At 48.9% G+C, this 17,026-nt stretch overlaps 1 protein-coding gene across 4 annotated transcripts in view; it reads right to left on the bottom strand.

Annotated features, from left to right (window-relative positions):
- Positions 1-17,026, bottom strand: part of satb1b (SATB homeobox 1b) — a 64,469-nt gene that overhangs the window by 21,445 nt on the left and 25,998 nt on the right. For all 4 annotated transcript variants that reach the window (XM_079758268.1, XM_079758270.1, XM_079758271.1 and 1 more), the window contains exons 6-11: positions 14,712-14,823; positions 13,277-13,354; positions 9,119-9,711; positions 5,118-5,330; positions 1,687-1,758; positions 923-1,078 (exon numbers count right to left, since the gene is read on the bottom strand). In XM_079758268.1, coding sequence (XP_079614394.1) covers positions 923-1,078; positions 1,687-1,758; positions 5,118-5,330; positions 9,119-9,711; positions 13,277-13,354; positions 14,712-14,823 — 1,224 coding nt within the window. The remainder of the gene's footprint in view (positions 1-922; positions 1,079-1,686; positions 1,759-5,117; positions 5,331-9,118; positions 9,712-13,276; positions 13,355-14,711; positions 14,824-17,026) is intronic.

Here is a 17,026-nt window from a genome sequence, read left to right as displayed (position 1 = left end):
CTGGCGTGGGTGTACCATCGAAACATCGCTGGTTGCGCGGTCGTGGGGGGCCCATCATTAGGGTAATGAAACCCACAGGCAGAGGGGAGCCAACTACAGACTCCTTCTGTAGTTGGACCATGAGGTGCTTTAGATATGTCTTGGTTCCATTGAATTTGCCAGCGCCTCAGCACTGGTTTGAAGACGTCATTAGTGCGTGTGTGTTTGTGTGTGTGTGTGTGTGTGTGTGTGTCTGTGTGTGTGTGTTTTTTTTTGTGTGTTTATAGATAAGGAATCTACTTATCAATCATTCAGTGTGATTATTATTGCAGAAACAAAAGCTTTTTGATTGAATGAGGTCTGAACCATTTGATAAAACCTTTGTCGGGACAATGCGTTTCAATAAGGTATTATGTGTTTGAATAGGTATTATGTGTTTTAATAAAGTCTTATGTGTTTGTATTATGAAAGGATGGGAGGCCTTATTAAAGAACAGAAGAATAAAATAGGAAACTCGTTTAATATTTCAGAATATAATAATTACCACGTTTTTCTTGTTCTTTTTGAGTGTTATTATTTTCCTATTAAGACTTTTAAATTACAGAATGATTAATGTCGAATTAATGAGGTCTAGGTGATCTTCATTATAAACAAGGAGGATAACAGCAGAGATACCTTTCCTGTTCTCAATGCTCTCCCATCTGCTCACTTACTTCCTGCTACAGTGTGAGCCTGGGTGTGTTAGTGTGTTTTTATGCATGTGTATGTCCGTCCGATGTGTGTGTGTGTGTGCATGTGTGTCCATGCGCACGTGCATGTGCGCCTGTGCGCGAGCGTGTGCACGTGTGTGTGTGTGTGTGTGTGTGTGTGTGTGTGTGTGTGTGTGTGTGTGTGTGTGTGTGTGTGTGTGTGTGTGTGTGTGTGTATGTGTGTGTGTATGTACCTGGCTCTTGGAGGCAGCCACCTTGGCGAACAGGGCCTGAGACACCTTGGCCCTCTTCATCTCCTGCTGGATCTCCTCATAGATGCTTGAGCTGATGTTCAGGATGCAGCTCTCTGTCTTGCCGTTCCACTCGCTGGGCAGCTGGGACGGCTTCACCTGGGGAACACAGACATGTACTGAGCGAGGGAAGGAACCAGGGAAACCGGGAACCAACACACAGACTGGAATCTCTTGTAAATAATAACCAGCAGTTTGCAGTTTAAATACATTTGCCCCTGTTTCTGATTCTCATTACAGTATTTTGCTCTATTTCTTATATTATTTTTTTGTTTTACTTATTAACTTGTATTGTATCTTTCAATAATAATACCTTGATATTGAAAAGATGTGTCAATATTCTAGGAATAATAACTCACTCCATTACTCAATGTCAATACAAATAAACAAACATAAATGCGTGTTGGAAATGTCTTAAATTCAACCAGTTTGTGTTCCAATCCAAAAAACCTTGATTTCATCAAGAATAGTCAGTAGATCATAAGGGAAAGAGACTTCATGAGGACGATGAGGAAGAGGAGGAAGTGAGAGACAGAAGAGAAAGAGGAAGATATAAAAGAGAGGAGGAAGGGTGATGCGAAGAGGAGGAGGTGAGAAACATTTGGAAAATTATGATGATGAAGAGGAGGAGAGGAGGAAGAGGAGAGGAGTGGAGATGTAAGGGGAAAGAAAAGGGAGGGGGTCAAAGGTCATGCAGGACTGCTCACAGGGGAGATGCCCACGGGGATTCTGGGACTCCAATCCTCGGGTCGGATGTTGCTGCAGTCCTCCCGCCGGGGCTGATGGGTAAGAGGAAACACAACATCATGAGTGGCCATGTTGGATCAAGACCGCACACACACACACACACCTCGAAAGAAATCAAATCTCTAATACAGACATAAGCACACAACTACACACGTGTGTGCATGAGCATATTTGAGAACACATAAGCACAGGCAGACACCCATAAGACTCACACACTCACACACACACACACACACTGCAACGCACAGGCATACATGAGCAGGTATACCCACATAGACGCACACTCAAACAACATCATTCTCTCTACATAACCCCGTATGCAAGATTCCTTTCATATCGAGAAAACAGCGTAAAAAATGTAGCATCAATTGAAATGTCTAATAAATGTCTAATGCATCAGACGAGAGGTGCTAGTCCTGGCTTGATATAACTTGCGTGTCAGACATATTCCTATCAGATCATTAGAGCACAACAGCTAATCATCACCTAAGTCATAAACCTCATCAAGTGGGGACGGTACAAGTGAGGCCCAGAGAACCGCTCCGTACACTTGACGCCACGATGAAATGTTATAGCATCAATGTATGCAGACCTGTCACGTAACCTGTGCTTATAATAACGCGCGCAGTCAAGCAGTTGTCTAGACGCCAAACATCACACCACCCCCTCGCAGGGCGCATTCCTGGGTGGCTGCGGTGGTGTCGGCGAGGCGGGAACATTCTTCGCCGTTTGATCCGTTGTTTAACGACCCTTTGATGGTGAGGGGGCGAAGCCATTGTTGGTGGTATCATGATCATGCTAATTGCAGAGGCCGCTTCAGGCACTACCCCAACTCGTGTTGAAACAACAGGAAGGACACTCTTTGTGGTTTTTATCCACTGTTTGATGGCGAGGAGTGGCTGAGCGGCGGCGGCGCTAGCACCAGCGGTAGCGGGATGGAGCTCACCGCTGAGGCCAGGGAAGGTGCTAACAGGTTCTAGTGGGAGGAACAGGCCCTACACGTCCTGGAGGTTTTTTTTACATTTGTATTCGCGAGGCCCATAAAAACGTCATCTCTGTCTTGCGTTCGATTACCACCTTGACGGATTTATGTTGTGGAATTCAAATTGCACACACAGCCTTCGTTAGAGGAGCCTGGCTTCTGGCCAGATGGGTGAGACCATGAGTAGGTGTGGGTGCGTGTGTGTTTGTGTGTGTGTGTCTATGTCTGTGTGTCCATGAATGCACGTGAGTATTGTCTGCATGTACGCATATGGATGCATAGAGCCATGTTTTATGGCGTTGGGTGTGGGTGGAAAGGAAGGCAAAAATGTGCATATGTGGACACACACGTTGGGGATCATGTTATGATACTGACATTTAAAGTGGTTCAGGCCTTCCTTTTTATGACTTATATAACACACTATGCCGTGACTCATGTGCTGTACTTGATATCCTATAGGAAACTTGAGACAGTGCACTTGTGCTTTGCACGGTGTACTGGTGCATTTGTCTCTATAAAAAGAGTTTCTGTTGAAAGCTAGTTTCTTGTTTAGTGATGCTATAGTGAGGAATGTTTTGGAATCGTTAACGTTGCCCTCTGTGCTTGAAATCATGCTCAAATGATGATCCCTCTTCACACCACTGAAACCATGACCTCACCTTCAACAACTTCAGTTTTTCTTCAGCCATAATAAAGTTTAAGGTTATTGGCTGCAGGTGGATTGTAAAAACAAGATATCATGAATCAACCCTAACTTTGTCATGACCGTGTCCAAGTATTGTCTATCTCTGTCTATCTTTGTTTGTGTTTCTACTTTGTTACATTGTGTTTCTTTTGTATTGTGTAGTAATTGTGTGCTTAGTAATTGACTACAATGTTGCATTACTGGTTATCCATCCTCGTCGTTTCAAAATAAAAGCGCCCTGTCATAGTTCCGCAACGGTGTCTCATGGATCTGGCCATCCTGGGGAGACATGCGCGGGCTTGTCCCATTGTCAGCCCCCCCCTCCGCCTTCTCCTTTATTTCCACTTCCTGCCGCTCTCCGCTAAATTAAAAGCCCCCTGTTAGCGAACGGGTAAGGCAACAGAGAGGGCCTTTGTCTACTGCACACATCGCCATGGAGACCCACGACCACACTTCAGATGGTCTGAAGTGGAGGAAAGGCCGAGACACACCGTTTGAGCGAGGGAGCATGGTGTGGTCCTCAGATCAAAGGGGAGCGGGAGAGGGAATGACGGCACGGAGGAACATCCGTTCAGAGGCTTCAGATTCACCAGGGCTCCTCTCCACCGGGACCCGGTGCGTTGTTAAAGAGAGGGGACGTCGACCCCTAAAACCAATCAGTACATTGATCACCTTGTGTTTTATGGATAACTGTGCTCCTGCTCGAGTTAGTCTCCACCACGTACATGCAAAAAGCCTAAGAAAACGTGACAGAAGAGATAGTCTAAACGATGTGTGCGCCGTGCCTGCCTTGCCTGCGTGGCAACGCAACGTAACGACGGTGTCTCTCCAGCACTTTGATGTTGGGCTGCAGTGAGCATGCAGACACACTGTCGGCTGAGGCGCTGCGCAGGTATGTGAGGTGTGTGAGGTGTGCGAGGTGTCTGTGATTGTGTGTTTGAGGTGTGTGTGTGTGTGTGTGTGTGTGTGTGTGTGTGTGTGTGTGTGTGTGTGTGTGTGTGTGTGTGTGAGGTGTGTGTGCGAGGTGTGTGTGCGTGTGTGTGTGTGTGTGTGTGTGTGTGTGTGTGTCTGTGTGTGTGTGTGTGTGAGGTGTGGAATGTGTGAGCCACAGGGCGGCCAGGATTCATGCTTGGCATCTGAACACACATGGTATGTAAATACACGTGGGGAGACAGAGGTGCTGTGTGTGTGTACATACGTGTGTGTCTGCGCCTGACTTCCCTCCTATGCCAAGCGGTCTATATCTCCTATCTAAATATAGAGATGTTTCCAAGTTGACTGATGACTCCTACGTCAATCATATGGCAGTAAAGACTAATATGTTGTTCAGAAACAGTCGAGATTACACAAGCACCTTTATTAATTGAATGTTTGATGTTTGTAGGACTTAAAGAGTCGGTCTTGATTGCGTCTGTCAGTACCTAGTTTATGGTCCTACTAGCCAGTCACTACAAGTCATTTTACAATTAAACCCTGTTCAAGAAACGCGGTTTTAAAAATAAATGCTTGCTATTGGAGACTGCGGGTCACATGACACCCAACGAACCCGGGCGTGCATGTTGGAACCAGTGAGTGAACATCAGTATCAGGTTCCTTGATAGTACCACCACGTGAATATCAGAACCAGGAAGTCCCTGATAGTAACAGGAAGGGAAAATCAGAACCAGGAAGTGTATGTTCGGAGCCAGGGCATGCGTGTCAGAACCAGGAAGTGCGTGACCTACCTGTACGGCGCGGTTGGTCGGCGTGCTGATGAGGGGGGCGGGGCCCATGGCGGAGGCGGCCGTCAGGCTGCGCTCACGCTCGTCCTGGTAGATGCGGTCTCGCTCTGCCTCGGGCAGCTGCAGGAAGTTCTGCATGGCGCGCAGGTTGACCAGCAGTGACTGGGAAGCCGTCTTGGGGTCCTCCTCCTTACGCAGGATCTCAGACAGCAGACCCTTCAGGGGCGAGAGAGGTAGGGAGACATGGAGATAGAGGGGGGAGAGAGGGGTAGAGAGACATGGAGATAGAGGGGGGAGAGATAGAGGTAGGGAGACATGGAGATAGAGGGGGGGAGAGGGGTAGAGGGACATGGAGATAGAGGGGAGAGAGAGAGAGGTAGGGAGACATGGAGATAGAGGGGAGAGAGAGAGAGGTAGGGAGACATGGAGATAGAGGGGAGAGAGAGAGGTAGGGAGACATGGAGATAGAGGGGAGAGAGAGAGGTAGAGAGACATGGAGATAGAGGGGAGAGAGAGAGGAAGGGAGACATGGAGATAGAGGGGGGAGAGAGAGGTAGAGAGACATGGAGATAGAGGGGAGAGAGAGGTAGGGATACATTGAGATCGAGGGTAGAGAGGTAGATGATAGCAGGACAGAGAGACATGGGATAGGTAGAGGGATAAAGAGACAGAAGGTGAAGGAAGGGAACAAGGAGAGGGTGACATGCAGGGAGAGAGAGGTTAATGGAGATGAGAAGAAAGGGGGATAGAAGAGGGGATGGAGACAGAATGTGAGGGAAGGTGATGGAAGAGGGAAAGGTATAGGTGAGGTAGACATGAACGGCCAGAGAAGAGAAACAGTAGAGAAGAGAGAGATATCAGGGGAGATGGAGGGTGAAGGAGGGAGGGAGAGAGAGACACTGTCAGAGTCAGATAAATCCCATTAGAGAGAGATGCTTAGATAAAGAGAGTGTAATTGGAGACTGGGAGATAGCTGCGGTGATGTGAGGCTCTTAATGCAACTACAGTACTTGAACGTAAGCTAATACTACCTTTTAGGGAGTCGGTATTTAAACTATACTTCTCTTCTGCAGAGCCCAGGAGCATATTTAGCAGGGCTCCAACTCGACAGACTACTCTCTCTATCTCTCTCTCACTGGTTATTTACATCATCTGCAAGAAACTGCGAAGTTCGGGTATGAGATTAAGGGGTGGTGAAGTTCGGGTAGTGGAGTAATTATTTTTGAAGTTAAAATAGTCCAGAAGGTTTGGGTTAGATTTGGCTTGTTTTTGGTGCGGTTAAGTGGTTAAGTCAGTAAGCTGTGGCCAATCAGGAATAAGCACAGGAATAGTCCATCTAGTTAAGATGTGTTTCAGCATTCGTTCCCAGGGACTGTTGCTGAGGTATGCCAGGGATGAGTATGTAGCACACTGCACCTCTTTCCTTCCCCTATTGGGTACACCCTGCTCCCTCTCGTATCACCAGTCGGTTTTCGACAAGGTTTTTTTTATGCATTTAGTTTTTCTAGTTAAAAGAATATTCCCAACCTCATGTCAAAATGACTTTGTGTTTGCCTTCAAATACGAAAAGCAGTTGTTCGACTGACCAAAGCGTTCGCACTATACACTTTGTGTATCACGTTACCGTGGAGATAGTCAATTGAATCGAATAAGGCTCTCCATGCAACAAGACGGAGAACTAGGGGCGAAGGATTATACCGCAGCCGCGCGTGCGGACATTCTCGCTTTGTCGCTACGATAAAAGGACTTTATTCCCCGCTAACTGTTCTCGATGAGCTCCGTGCGTGTCGCCCGTGCGCCCCTGGCTCTCATCAGCCAATCGCGCGGCAGAATGCCGAAACGTGCGACGCGGCGGAGCAATCACTGCGCACTCGGCGAGCTTTTCACTCGCGCTGAATCCCGTCATTAGGAGCGTGCTTCTGGCACCGCCGTCACACACAAGTGATTGGCTCCTTTCACGGGGCCCTCGGACGCGCGGCGGGGTCCCTGGGCCCCGCTTCAGCTAGCACCGTAAATAGGCGTCGTTTGGCAATAAACCAACCGACGGCACACAAGCCTGTTGAGATGTTTGGTAGTGTGGACATGCTGGAGGAGGGGGAAGGGAGAGTGTCTGTCTGTGTGTGTGTGTGTGTGTGTGTGTGTGGGGGGGTGAGACTGTGTGTGTGTGTGTGTGTGTGTGTGTGTGTGTGTGTGTGTGTGTGTGTGTGTGTGTGTGTGTGTGTGTGTGTGTGTGCGTGTGTGCGTGCGTGTGTGTGTGTGTCTGTGTGAGTGTGTGTGTGTGTGAGTGTGTGGTTTATCAGAAGGGATATAAGAGGCTATCTTTCTGGGGGTTTTCTAATCCTTTTTCTTGTCTCGGCGTCCACGTACGGGTGTTCATGCACAGGCGTGGGTAGAGACAGAGACAGGGAGATAAGGCCCAGTGAGCAGCCAGACTGTACACAGATTTCACCCAGGTATGGAGATAACTAGAAGCCTTGTGTGTGTGTGTGTGTGTGTGTGTGTGTGTGTGTGTGTGTGTCTGTGTGTCTGTGTGTTTATTTGCATGTTTAGTCTTCAGCGTGGTGCATTTATCACTTCCCTTCATCAGACCTTTTCTGTCTATCTGTTAAGGAGATCAGCCCCAACTCTACCCACTCAACCCCTTCCCTACACCGCCTCCTTCACTGCACCTCGTTCTCCCCTGCTTCCTTCTCCACCCTCCAAACCACCTCCATCCTATCCCAGACCTCCTCCATCCTGGCCCCGAACCCCTCCACCCTGATCCACCACCACCTCCTCCACCCAAACGCCACCTCCGGCCTACCCCTTTGCACCCTCCACATAGTAGGCCCATGTGCACCAGCTTCTTTCCCCTTTTATGAAGAGGCAACCATGGGCCCGCGCACATACACACACACACACACACGCACACATCTAATAAATAATAAGGCTCCCAAGGCACATTGCCAGGGTGATTCTTCATATCTGCCACAGATAAGCTTGCCTTGCCGCGTGTGTGTGTGTGTGTGTGTGTGTGTGTGTGTGTGTGTGTGTGTCTGTGTCTGTTTCTGTGCGTCATTGTGAGGGAGGTAGTGGTATGATTCCAATCAATACAGATGAAATCTATTTTTTCACTCTTTTTTACACACGGCGACTTAGCAGCCAGTCAAAGGTCTCATAAAGCTTGCTGCTGTCCCCCGCCTACCCTCTGTTTGTGTGTGTGTGTGTGTGTGTGTGCGCGTGCCTGCGTGTGTGTGTGTGTGTGTGTGTGTGTGTGTGTGGGGGGGGGGGGGGGGGGGAGGGGGGGGGGATATATATTGAAGTCGAAAGTTAGGTCTGTCAGCCTCTGTGTGCAGTCTGTGAACTATCCTATAGATTGGGTGTTGAGGTCTCTGTATGTTTGTTGGAAAATAGCCGAAGCTATGGCTACATCAAACTGCAAAAGTGGCCTCTAAGATAGACAAATCAACCCAGTTGATTTGCCAGGGAGACACAGTGTGTATACCGTATTTGCACCCATGTTTTTATACCCACGGGACATTTGTCATGATGACAAATTTGGCAAGCAGAACAAATGAATTTGAAGGGTTGCCATGTCGGATTTGAAACCCCCCTTCTCAGGCCTCTCAGAAAGGAGGCCAACCTATGGTCAGAAAACACGACTCATCAGGAACCGGACTGCCCTAGTTGCTATTTAGTCTTTTAGTGGGTGCTTTGATGCAACACCACTGACAGTAACCTCAGCTACAGATCATTAAGGAGCAGGCAGGGGTTAGTGCAGCTTACAGTGGGGGATCAAACCCAGTGTCTTTCAGCTAGGAGCCCGACACCCTAGCCACTACACCAACCTGCCTTTCATAAGAGAAGAAAGGATGTGTTCCGCTTATCCAAGATGCCAAATTCAGGTGACACAGCAGAAAGTGCAAAAAGGGTGTCCCTCACGTCAACATTAAAGCCCTACTCAACTCTTCCTCTATTCCTCACTTGGAACTGCTTTTAAACTTTTCTGAGACCCTGAGGCTCACCTGCGTCCTGTTGAAGGCCACGCGCGCGAAGACCGCCTGCGAGATGCCCGCCCTCTTCAGCTCGTCACGCACCCACTGGTAGATCTCCATGGAGACCTCGGCGTTGGAGCCCAGCTGGGGGTCCATGGGCTTGCTGAGCGAGGCGCGGTTGACGGGCGGGTGGTTGAGGTACTGCTGGGACAGCGACTGCTGCGCCAGGAGCCGGTTCACGGCGTACTGCTGGTTGAGGATCTGGGCCATCACCAGCTGCTGGTTCACCAGCTGGGGGCTGATGGGGGTGGAAACCAGCCCCGGGTGGTGGAGGCCGGCGGGGATCTGGGGAGGGGGCTGCTGCTGGCGACCGCCGGGCTGCCCACCGCCACCGCCGCCGCCGCCGCCACCACCGCCGCCACCGCCGCCACCGCCGCCGCCGTGGGGCGAAGGCCCGTGGGCCAGCGGGGGCACCGGAGACGAGGGCGTCTGCTCGGCGGTGCTGCCCGGGATGGGCTGCTGCTGCTGGGTGAAGCCCAGGTGGTTGTGGTGGTGGTTGTGGTTGTGCCCGCCGCTGTGGTTGGAGCCCGGCGGGGAGAGGTCTGACAGACCGTCCATCTCCGCTGCAGAGGAGGAGGAGCAGGAGAAGGAGAAGGGGGAGGAGGAAGAAGAGGAGGTGGTAGAGGAGGAGGAGGAGGAGGAGGAGGAAGAGGAGGAGGAGGAGGAGGAGAAGGAGGTTGAGGAGGTGGAGGAGAAGAAAGAAGAGGTGGAGGAGGAGGAAGAGGAGGAGGAGGAAGAGTCGGAGGAGAGGGGGAGAAGGAGGAGGAGAGGAGGAGAAGAGGGAGGTTGGGGAGTTTAAAGAGGTGGAGAAGGTGGAGGAGGTGGAGGAAGAAGGAAAAGAAGAGGAGGATGAGAAGAGGAGAAAGGAGAGGACGCAGAGGTGGTGGAAGGTAGAAGTGTGAAGAACAGAAGGGTTGAAAGGAATGGGGAGAGGACACAAGAAGTGAAGGGAGAGGAGGAGAGGAGGAGAGGTGTGGCCGTTAATGTGATTCAGTGTGATTCATGTGATTCAGGGCACTCTAATGACAACACAGACAAAAGGGAAGCGAGCCAAGACCAATATGTAGCCGGCGCCAAAGCTACAAACCGCAGAGAAGAGGAAGCAAAAAAATAAATGAAAGCGATTTCAGTGCCGTCAACTCAACATAAATATCCCTCGGCCTTTCGCGCCGACCTGTTAAGCGAGGACGGAGAACACTCCTGTGACAAAAGGCCGCGATTCAATTTTCATCTATTCTATTAATTACTGCTTATTACCGGCCGGGTCACTGGGGTCTGGAGGCGTCCCAGCTCACTAGAGTTGCAGCTCTTCCACAAACTTAATTGCAGGCAGTGGGGAGGAGGGTGGAGGCTGGAGGGGGGGACTGTTTATAGTGAGGTCTGAGAGGCTGCACACACCATTGCACAACACTGGCCCACTGTTGGCCCTGCGATCTCAAGTCTGGTGGCCGTGAGATGTGGCGGTGTTGTGTTGACTGCACTGTGAGGTCAGGGGACGGCATATGAACCCTGTGTGCTCGCAGCACGCGCATGTGGGGACACTTACACACTAAATGGTACTCACGCCTCAAGTCTTTTGTGTTTGAAACGGGTGTCCCCACAAGGACTGGGAAATGTCAATGTGTGTGTGTGTGTGTGTGTGTGTGTACCGTTAAATATTACCTTTCAAATTCCACATGGAGGACTATTTTTAGCAGCCTGCGTTGTTAAAGAGGAGGTGCGCGCACACACACACACACACACACACACACACACACACACACACACACACACACACACACACACACACACACTCACAAACACAAACGCATGAAGCAAAACACATCCCCTGAGGGTAAGGGTTTGTTCATGGCCTAATCATGTCAGCACAAAAACCTGTGGGCCAGAGTGTGAGAGCTGGGTGTGTGTGTTTATGTGTATGTTTCTGTGCGGAAGTTTCTGTGTGTGTGTGTGTGTGTGTGTGTGTGTGTGTGTGTGTGTGTGTGTGTGTGTGTGTGTGTGTGTGTGTGTGTGTGTGTGTGTGTTAGATCGTTAATTCTAATATTAGCGATGTGAGGGCTGTGTTGCTGGGACCTAAATTTGAACATAATGAATGTAGAATGAAGAGAGACAGACTAGGGGATAAACTGCACAGTGAGCTGGACTCCACCGTACCAGTGCAGACACGTCGCATATAAACCAGTAAATAAATAATTGTTTGGTGGTAATATCTTTGGCGTCTCTTCTAATGCGGGGAATATGTAAGTCTATAATAGCGGTTTTAGTATATCTGTAAAGATTTTAAACCTTTAAAGGTTTAAATTATGTGTTTATCGGATGAAAAACTATAATTTTTAGATCCAGAGTGTATCCACGGCATCTTAAATGTGTATTTAGAGCAGCGACTCCCACCCGACCAGCCCGCCTACACACACACACACACACACACTTGTACACAAACAAACACACACACACACACACACACACACACACACACACACAATCTTTATCGAATCTTTACGATGTGTGTGTGGGTGTGAGTTGGGGGTGCACTAAATATAAACATTAACACCTAAAGAGCGCACGACAACCCCTTTAAAAAAATATTTAAAAACACATTCTGAGAAGCTAAGAGGAAAAAAAAAATGTTGTTAAGCTGGGTGTCTAGGGAGTGTGTGCCTGTGTGTGTGTGTGTGTGTCTGTCTGTATGTATGTATGTATGTATGTATGCATGCGTGTGTGTGTGTGTGTGTGTGTATGTATGTTTGTGTGTGTACACGGTAAGAGGGAGATCTTCAATAAGCTGAATATTTTAACGTGCAGATAAAAGATTAAGTGCATGGAATGTTCTCCAGAAATATCCCAGAATAATGGCGCGTTGGAGGCCTTGTGTTTAAGATCTTAACTGGCGCTAATCAGAGCGCGGGCCGGCCAAAAGCGCCCCTATTGAACGCTTGTCAGGCAAAAGATAAATAAAAAGAAGAGGGAAAAAAGATGAAGGGTGGGGGGACAAAAAACCAGAAGAGAAAGAAAAATCTGGGTAATAATCACATCTTTTTCCCATAATCCCTGGCATTCCCCGGCGCCCACGGTACCCCATGCCAATTCACGCACCACCGCAGTGTGTGTGTGTGTGTTTGCAGTGTATATATGCCTGACTAACACACATTGCTGGGGGGCATGCTCACAACACAACATACACACACACACACACACACACACACACACACACACACACACACACACAGGCATTTCCATGCAAATTGAAAAGAGGAGAAGAGGAGGAGGAGGAGGCCGGGGAGGGAAGGAGGAGAAAACGCCATAGTCCTCCTCACGTGTGGATTCCCGCCACAAAAGAGCGGTGGATTAAAAAATAAAGGCACAATGGAGGCAAACGGGGCGATGTGGGCTGAAGGAGCAGACAGAGAGAGATCTCCCGTCTTTGGCTGAAAGCTAAAAGGCTGCGGTACTTCAGCTGATGAGAGACCTCCAACACCAACACTGGGAAAGGGTTGGAGCTCGAGGCCTCCAGCACTCAGACCCAAGAGAGAGGCGGGAAGAGAGAGGGATGTAGAGAGAGAGAGAGAGAGAGAGAGAGAGAGAGAGAGAGAGAGAGACAGACAGACAGAGATTCAGGCCTGAATGGTGGAGGCCTGGCGTGGTGCAGCCGGCACACTTGCCTACACCAGCCTCCCCCTTCCCGGCTCCAGGACACAGGGTGTGGGGACGGAGGGGCAGGAGGTTGGGGGTTGGAGTGGATTAGGGTCAGGCTGAACACCCGGCCTGGGTATGGGGGGGGGGGGGGGGGGGGGTTGTGCTCCCGCTGCCTAAAGGGCCCCGGGGGCCCCTGGGCACCCCATTATCAGCCCTTCAAGGGAGGCGGGGTGTGTCGCCATGGGCAACGGGCTGGCACCTGAGGCTCCGATAGCAGCTTTTGTGGCAATGGGTTGGCCTGGCGTGGCGTGTGAAACAAACGTCGCTGGCGCGAGTTTGTGCCCCCGCGTGTGTTTGTTTGTGCCCCATGAGTGGGTAGAGAGTGTGTACATATTTGAGCGTGAGAAAATGTAAACAAAAAAAATGGATGAACCCTATTGTGTGTGTGTGTGTGTGTGTGTGTGTGTGTGTGTGTGTGTAGGTGTGCGTTCATACCTAGTACGTTGGCCCGTGGGCTCTCTCGGAGAACACAGGTCCCCAGGTACCCTTCGAGCTGGGAGGGCTGGCGCATGCCTGCAGACAAGCACACACACACACACACACACACACGCACACACACACACACACACACACACACACACACACACACACACACACACACGACACACACACACACACGCACACACACACACACACACACACACACACACACACACACACACACACACACACGACACAAAAATTCAGTACATCGAGGAACATTGTTCACCAATTACTGTGAGATTCCGGACTAGTCTCGCTAAATTTCATAGCGAGATAAAAGATACGGATGCCTTTCAGTGGACAAAATAACCAAGGTGTATTTAAGTGTAATTTTGACCAAGGCTACGTGATGTACTGTAGCTCAGGGTTAACACGGGGGCGCGGACCTGGAGTGGATATGTGGATTTACCGATGAGGATCAGGTGAGGTGTAGCATAACGATAGAAAATATCACTTAAAACATTAACAAACTAAACAAACCGAGCAGCGACGAGCGAGGCACAAGGGTGTGAACACACTCCATGACCTTATCTTTAACGCCAGCGAGGAGAGGGAGAGAGAGAGCAGCCCCACCGAAAAAAATCGGGAAAAAAATGAGTGGGAAAAATAACCTAGGATTCCAACTGATTTGGGAAAGGCTAAAACGCGGCCATGTCATTAACACACAGCCTCGGACCCGGCAGGACGCTGCACTTCATCAAGAGATTTAAACTATATTGGAACGCCATCTTTAGCCACAGCGCTAAATTAAGGCTAATAACGTAACCTTGTTTCCCCGGCGGGTCAGAAAGTGTTTCTTCAAAATGACATAAAGAGAGCACTGTTCAGAGAAAATCAAATTGATTTCAGGACGAGATGCTCACAGCATTGTCGTATTTTCCGTTCATTGCCAATCTGAATCTCTGTGTGCCTTGTTGTGTGTGAGCAGACACAGTCGCACACACACACACAGGAACCAGGGGCTCTCAATTTGCCTGAGCTATCGATGGAATATTTTGCTAAAGCGCTGTGGATAAATCAGAGATGGCAGCCCATTCACCTGTGATAGCATCCACTGAAAGATGTGGAATTATTAGATCATAAGATAGAAATGTGCTTCAGATGAACGCGAAAAAGTCGCAGATATCACACAAATAAAACTCTCTCTAGGGAGGAAGGTGAATTGGAATGTCAACTGCAGTGTTTGTGTGTCTGTGTATGTGCTTGTGTGTGTGTGGCACGTGTGTGTGGCGTGCGCGTGTGTGTGTGTGTGTGCATGTGGGAGTGTGCGCTTGTGTGTGTGTGTGTGTGTGTGTGTGTGTGTGTGTGTGTGTGTGTGTGTGTGTGTGTGTGTGTGTGCGAGTGTGTGTGTGTGTGGTTTGTGTGCGCGCCCCAGCGTTTTGCTTACCCATCATGTCCTTTGTCTTCTTGAAATGTTTGTACCAGCGACCGAATTCCTGACACTTTGCCGCCGACACATTTGCATAGTAAGTACTGTTCACAATAGACGAAATCATACTCTGGAAGAGAGACATTGATTGAGAGACAGAGAGAGAGAGAGAGAGAGAGAGAGAGAGCGAGCGAGAGAGAGAGAGAGACACAAACACACACACACACACACACACACGAGCAGACAAAGATAAAGAGACAGAGAGAGAAAAGGAGAGAGACAGCAAAAAAGAGAAGTGGACAGAAAGAGAGGGTTTCAGGATGTGGGATGTTCAGACATAATATTTAAGAATTTGTAGCATACACTGAATTTGCTTGGAAAATGACGGTTGGAAGTTGAGAAGTAAGTCAAAACCGATAAAAATAAAATATAATTAAAATAAATAGAATAATTATGAAATAATAATAACCAGGCCCAAGTCAGACATGCATGAATTTATATAAATAGTGTGCAAAGATGATGGAAATAAGCAAAATAATTAAAACATTAATAAAACAAACCAAAAACAAAGTGAATGACCTTCTCTTTTCTAACCGGGCGCCACAGAGTTTTATCAGAGCGCTCTTCTCGGGGTGTAAGCGTGGGAGTGGAAGACTCGTGCTAGTGCGGGAACAATATTAGCTTTGTGGAGATCAAGAACGCGCCTCATCGGACATGTTTACCTTCAATCGGGCCATGGAACAATAAAGCCAACGGATTGTATAAAAAAATTGCAAAAGGGAAAAAAATAAAGTGCCTTATTAAATATCAGCATCTGGGAAGCGACGCAACGTAAACAGCTGAGGGTTCCTTTCTGCGTCTATATTTACACAATCTGTTCGGGACAGAAAACACGTCTTCAAGGGGTTCAGGGGCCGTGCTGAGCGTGTAAGTATCCTAGGTACCTCCCCCCCCCCCCCCCCCCCCCCATCCTTTTCTCTAAGCCCCCTCCTCAGTCAATTCCATCGCATCCGTTTACATTGGTAACAGCAGGAAGGAATGGAGAAAAAAAGCATTTTAGTTGTTACTTTTTACATTTTTCCTCCCTCCCCGTTTCATTAAAATGAATGTTTTAGCACCTTGCTGGCCCCTGGGCAGGTAGCAGGTTTGGCGCAGGAGAAATTGTTTTTTGATTGTTATAAATATTCAAAAGTGCTCAACCATCTGTTTTCAAATTACAGGTATGCCATCTTTATCATTTTCTTTAATACGTGCGCTCGGGGGGGGGGGGGGGGGCCTTCTGGCAGACTGGTGCGCACGACAAGACGAGGCGGGGGCCATCATGCACACACACACACGGGCACACACCCACTCACATTCTGAAGCACACTCTTAAACTCTTACCCTGTCTATACCTTGAACTTCACGCTAGAAGTAATACGGTACACCAAAACCTCTAGAGAAGAAATAGATGCCAAACAGCCCATCTCTTCTAACCGTTTAGAAACAATACATCGATAAAGTTGTCCTGCTACGAAACGAGTACAACTGAATTATGGGACGACAGTGTTTGCCCATATGCCACAGGGTAGATCCACAAGATAGAGGGGATTCCCCCTCTGAGGTCGACATGGGACGCGTCCCAAAAAAGCATAGAGGTGCCTTTCAACGTCGTTCATCATCCTGTCATATCAGGTCAAACATGTATCTGGTTAAACTGGATCTAAAATGTGTTGAATGAGTCCACGTAGTGTGACGCTAACAGGGCACTAGCATGTGTGGGCGTTCCTCTGCAATTCACCATTCATCAGAACATAACCTTAAAATACATAGCAGCCTCCTCGACCACACTGTAGGGGTTCTCTGAGGATCTGGGTGTGGCTTTACTCATAAAGAACAACACAAGATGGCCCAACAACACACTCTAAATCTCTCTCCGTATGTCCCCAGCTATCTCTCTCTCTCCCTCTCTCTCTCTCCCTCTCTCTCCCTCTCCCTCTCTCTCCCTCTCTCTCTCTCTCTCTCTCTCTCTCTCTCTCTCACTCTCTCTCAGCATCCCCATCTTGCTCTCTCTCTCTCTCCGCCATGTTTGACACAGATGTTCTAATAAACGGTCCTCATTAATCAGCTCTCTACCTCAATACATCACTTCTCCTCTCACAAGGGCCCCCACAACTGTGTGTGTGTGTGTGTGTGTGTGTGTGTGTGTATGTTTGTGCGTGTGTGTGTGTCTGAATTTGCGTGTGTGCGTGAGTGCCTGCATGAGTGTTTGTCTATGTGTGTGTGCGAGTGTGAGAAGTGGTGCACGCTACACCACACACCTCTTATTTACTCTCTGCACTCATTCTATCCCT

Source organism: Pollachius pollachius, assembly GCF_949987615.1.
Source record: "Pollachius pollachius genome assembly, chromosome: 1".
In the NCBI taxonomy this organism is placed as follows: Eukaryota; Metazoa; Chordata; class Actinopteri; order Gadiformes; family Gadidae; genus Pollachius; species Pollachius pollachius.
The sequence above is the reverse complement of the archived record's forward strand: the minus strand, read 5'-3'. Positions and strand labels throughout refer to the sequence as shown.